The sequence below is a fragment of the Nanorana parkeri genome, unplaced genomic scaffold (assembly GCF_000935625.1).
Source record: "Nanorana parkeri isolate BGI_ZX_2015 unplaced genomic scaffold, ASM93562v1 scaffold708, whole genome shotgun sequence".
NCBI lineage: Eukaryota > Metazoa > Chordata > Amphibia > Anura > Dicroglossidae > Nanorana > Nanorana parkeri.
The window spans coordinates 31412-36221 of record NW_017306976.1 but is presented as its reverse complement, the minus strand read 5'-3'; the positions used below and the strand labels follow the sequence as shown (position 1 = coordinate 36221).

At 45.7% G+C, this 4810-nt stretch overlaps 1 protein-coding gene across 1 annotated transcript in view; it reads right to left on the bottom strand.

Moving 5' to 3' along the window:
• Positions 1–4810, bottom strand: part of ZDHHC9 (zinc finger DHHC-type containing 9) — a 27653-nt gene that overhangs the window by 18801 nt on the left and 4042 nt on the right. The window contains exon 2 of the mRNA XM_018563899.1: positions 13–173. Within this exon, the coding sequence (XP_018419401.1) occupies positions 13–173 (161 nt within the window). The remainder of the gene's footprint in view (positions 1–12; positions 174–4810) is intronic.

Here is a 4810-nt window from a genome sequence, read left to right as displayed (position 1 = left end):
CCTCCTACTTACCAATCTCCCTTTCAATGAAAGCCGCCTCGTCCGGCAATGCCCGGGGTATCACCCCGGGGTCGCTAAAACTTGTCCGTAGCAGAGTGGCAATAGAGAAAAGAAAGAGCACGACTGCGAACACTGGGATGGCCGGGGACAGCTGCACCGCAAGGTAGCGACACCTGCAGGAGAGATACAGAAAGTCAGTGAACAGCTTCTCTATTAAATTCATCCATCAGTGTCGCCAGATTCATGGAGACACAGGACAGCTTCATATTGTCAAAGATTAAACATTGTTGTCACACTGCTTGACACATTTGGTAAAACACAACAGTTGAAGATTCCTGGCATATTATAAAATATGGCATCCCCGGCATTGCTTGTAGACATTCACCAAGCCTTAAAGTGACATTAAACCCTCAGATTTTTTAACATAAAACAATACTGTAATGTGCGCCTTACTGTAATCCATGGTTGTTTCCCTTCTCTTTGCTGCTGTTCCTTTTAAATCCACATGTCTTCTCATGCTGGGGCAGAACTTCTGTTTTGCAGCAGACTGCCTTGTCTCAGGAATGGATACACGGTGTCTGTGTATACGTTTGTATAGGCTTGTAACCTGAACCAGCACTACAGGAAGAGGCAGTCAGCTGCAAAGGGAAGTTCTCCCCAAGCATGAGAAGACATGAGGATATAAAAGGAAGAGCAGCAAAGAGAAGGGAAACTACCATGGATTACAGTAAGGTACACACTACAGTATTGGTTTATGTTAAAAAATCTGAGGGTTTAATGTCACTTTAAGGGCTGTGATTTTCCCAAGAACATAGGTCTCCATTCATGAACTCATTTGCATCGACTTGAATGACTAATTGACCTCATCAGGGAATAACATTGTAACTAGGATGCTGGGGATGCCAAATTTCATAACACCAACTGCACCTTCCTGCTCTATTACCTTTCACCTTTACCTTGCCGTCCATCACCTCAACATACAAGTGCGGAGGCACCGACACTACACTTGCCAGGCTGTTAGGAGTTAGATGCCAATTTGTACAGAATTATCTAGATCAGGGGTGCCCATAAGGTAGATGGTGATCTAGCAGTAGCTCTCAAAGCTGATGCTGGTAGATCAGGAAGGGGGGGAATGGCGGCCCCTTTATTCCAATTTTGGTATATTTATTTAGCTGTGCGCACATGATTACCTATTAGCCAGAGTCTGCTGAGCCGAGCTCCCCGACACCTTTCTGGTGGAAACTGGGGTTTGTAGTGCCATGTATTACAAAGAATATTAGTTTACACGGCCTGTTGCAAAATACAGCAAGGTGAGCCAGGAGAGAGAGAGCGCGAGGAGAGACAGCCAGGAGAGAGAGAGCGAGGAGAGACAGCCAGGGGAGAGAGAGCGAGGAGAAACAGCCAGGAGAGAGAGAGCGTTTACAAAGAATATTAGTTTACACGGCCTGTTGCAAAATACAGCAAGGTGAGCCAGGAGAGAGAGAGCGCGAGGAGAGACAGCCAGGAGAGAGAGAGCGAGGAGAGACAGCCAGGGGAGAGAGAGCGAGGAGAAACAGCCAGGAGAGAGAGAGCGAGGAGAAACAGCCAGGAGAGAGAGAGCCAGGAGAGACAGCCAGGAGAGACAGCCAGGAGAGACAGCCAGGAGAGACAGCCAGGAGAGAGAGAGAGAGGGAGTATGTTTTTTTTTTTGGTTGGTAGATCTCATGTAGCTCGTCATTTGAAAAGTAGTAGATCTTACCACACAAATTGTGGGCACCCCTGATCTAGGGCCTAGCTGCGGTCTTGCACATCGGCACTATTCATTTTTCTCACTTTGTCTGTGCACTTTATATATGTGTTTTTTTTTTTAACTCCAGAGCATGGTGGGTGCATGTCTTCAGGCCTGCCCTGATGTCTAGAGGGAGGATGTGTGGCCATTAGGTTCCTTCCTCCCCTGAACTGGGGGGTCTCCCTTTGAGGGAGGCCCTAACCTAGTACTTGGTGGCTGGCTTCAGATGACCTAGAGGAATGGGTCCATCTGGCTTTGGCCAGGTGGACACCAGTGCTCTGCCTCTGTCAGAAGCCTTGTGCCCGAGGGGGTCAGGGTAGGGCCCTGGCTCTTCGGGAGATAGACCATTTAATGCGTCCGTTTGTGTTCACATGGACTTTTTTTGTTCACCACGGTGTTTAATTTTTGTACACCGCCCACTACGAGCCTAAAAAAATTAATTTGTACGTAATGATCCAAGAAACCAAAAAGTTGATACAGAGAAGAATTTTCATATTTCAACAGCTCCTTCCTTTCACATACAGAAAGTTTGGACTGGAGCTCTTATTTGGTGAAAATGTTTTGCTGAGCCATCACAAAATTAAAAGGTCAACGTGTATGTCAAGCCAAAAACATTATTTCCAGTCTTGCATATGGTGGGGGAGGATTAGAATTCCCGTCAGGTTTTTACTGATATCTGTGGATGCGTTAGATTTCCCCACTTCCTGTCCTCCCGACAATGGTTTTGCCAAAGAGGAAGTGAGAGAAAAATCTACAGAGATCCAGTGTTGGGGAGAAAAAAAAAAAAATACCATCTCATTGATCACACTGACAAGGCTTGCAAGGGAGGGGTGGAGGGGTTCATGTAAAAAGTCCAACTATAGAGGAAGTAGTAAAAGGTGGTTCACCAATGGTCAACGCGTCCAAAGTAATTTATTAGATAATTGGTAGAGAGTCATTCACGGTTCAGACGTTTCCTCTTCATCAGGACCAATGTATGATGCGACTATAAATGGGGGGGTGGGAGACTTGGGTTATAATAGATATTTGTATCTAGTCACATCCTGCCACCAGCAGTTATTACCAGTTCCAGCCATATCTGAGGTACAGGAATAAGCCCTCATGGGGAAGGGGGTACAGGAACCCCAAAAACGCGTTGATTTCTATCCATTATCCAATAATAAATCATTTTGGACCAGTGGTGTGGTGCCTATACCGCTTCCTATATAGTTAGAAATACAAATCTGATAGGGGTTCCGGCCTTCCCATAATCTACGAAAGAAACATTTCAATATCTGTCTGTATTGCTGTTGGATTGTTCTCCTCACTTCCTGTCTGGTAAAGTGTTGTCACCAGGACATGAGGGGAACCAGCCAGGGGTTTCATTCCACCTCCATTCTATCCAAAACTAAGCGTTTTGGCTGCACATACCCTTTGACTTTGGTGGACACGGTCAGACAAGCGGCAGTTTGAGTTTTCATCGAAGGCTCTTCGTTGATGAGATACAGAATAGATATGGCAAAGGTCATGGGTACCAGCCAATTGTATGAATGTGGGCCAGTGTGGAGACAACGTTGTCTTGTTTTTAAATGGATGTTTTCCAGATGAGGTGAAGTGTGAATGAAGGTTTGAAAATTACAATAAAAAGATATTTTTTATATTTTTGAGTTTGGGTCTTTCAAGTGACAGATTCTTACAGGACCATAATGTTCTTTTTGTGGAGCATTTATAGGTCACGGATCAAACTCTTATTTAATTTGGACTCCCGGGTATAAACCAATTTGTTTCATGGTGTGAGAAGGACTATTCCAAGGTGATAAAATACATTATTATCTGCCACTTACAAACTGGTCCGTCTGCTTTGAGGGGAGGGGACACCGTCTGTAAAAATCATATTTCACGAGCTGCGAATGTCTATCATACCACACTGGTACAGTCAGATCTCCTCATCTGGGTGTAGCTGGCAGCTCTCTGCAATTGATGGCGTACAGAACCTATCACACTGGATATATATCCAGCATTTTGTAGGTGTTTGAGGTGCTTCAGGAAAATGTGGTCCTTTGTATCTAAACCTCTGTTTTTTACCTTAGCGGTGAGACAAGTTTTTTTGCATGCTGGCTGGTGAGTGTGCTGGGAAAACCTTTTTGCTACCCATGTTCAGTGGGTCGCTGCATGCCTTCCACTTTTTTAGGCGCAGCATTATCCATTCTCACACCGAGCAGCCATTCAAAATATGCTGCCCGGCACCGAATGGCGACTTGGGGGATGGGCAGAGGGTATGGCCGTGAGGGAGCTCCACCCATACGTGCATTGCTTACAGCTCTCTTTCATGTCCTGTAGAGGTGCCTGGACCGGAGTGACGTCACATTCTGGCTCCCGGCACCTCTACAGGGCACGCATGGGAGCAGTACAAGCAATGCGTATATGGATGGAGCTCCGTTACAGCACAGCAGCCCACACTGCCGTGCATTCCATTGCAACTTAAGTCGCAACTTAAATGACAGAGGACAAAAGGTGGGTCCTGAGGTTACACAGCTTGAGAACCACTAAGGGTCAATACCTTTTAGGAGAGCTGTACAAACCACACAGGAAGGTTTGTTATCCTAAAGCGCAGATCATTATTGGATTCATATTTGTCAGACCAAAAACTGCGGCGGGGAGGGGTTGTAGTCAGACAGGATCGCCGCTGCTCCTTTCATACAAGTGATCTAATCAGATCACTTGTATGAAAACGAGCAGCGGCTCCCCACTATACATTTAGCTCTGCTTGTCCGGAGTCGGGCTAAATGTAAAAAAACAAAAAAAAAAACACTACTCGCCCGATACTGCATGTCCCGGGCGTCAGGCGATAGGGATTCCACACCACTGGGTACACTGTCAGCCTCGCTGCCTCCGCTCTCAAGACATTCACTCCATAAGACGCACAGACATTTTTGCCCACCTTTTTTTGCATCTTATGGAGCGAAAAATACATACATACATACATATACACATTATATATATATATATATATAGACACACACACACACACACACACACACACACACACACACACACACAGAG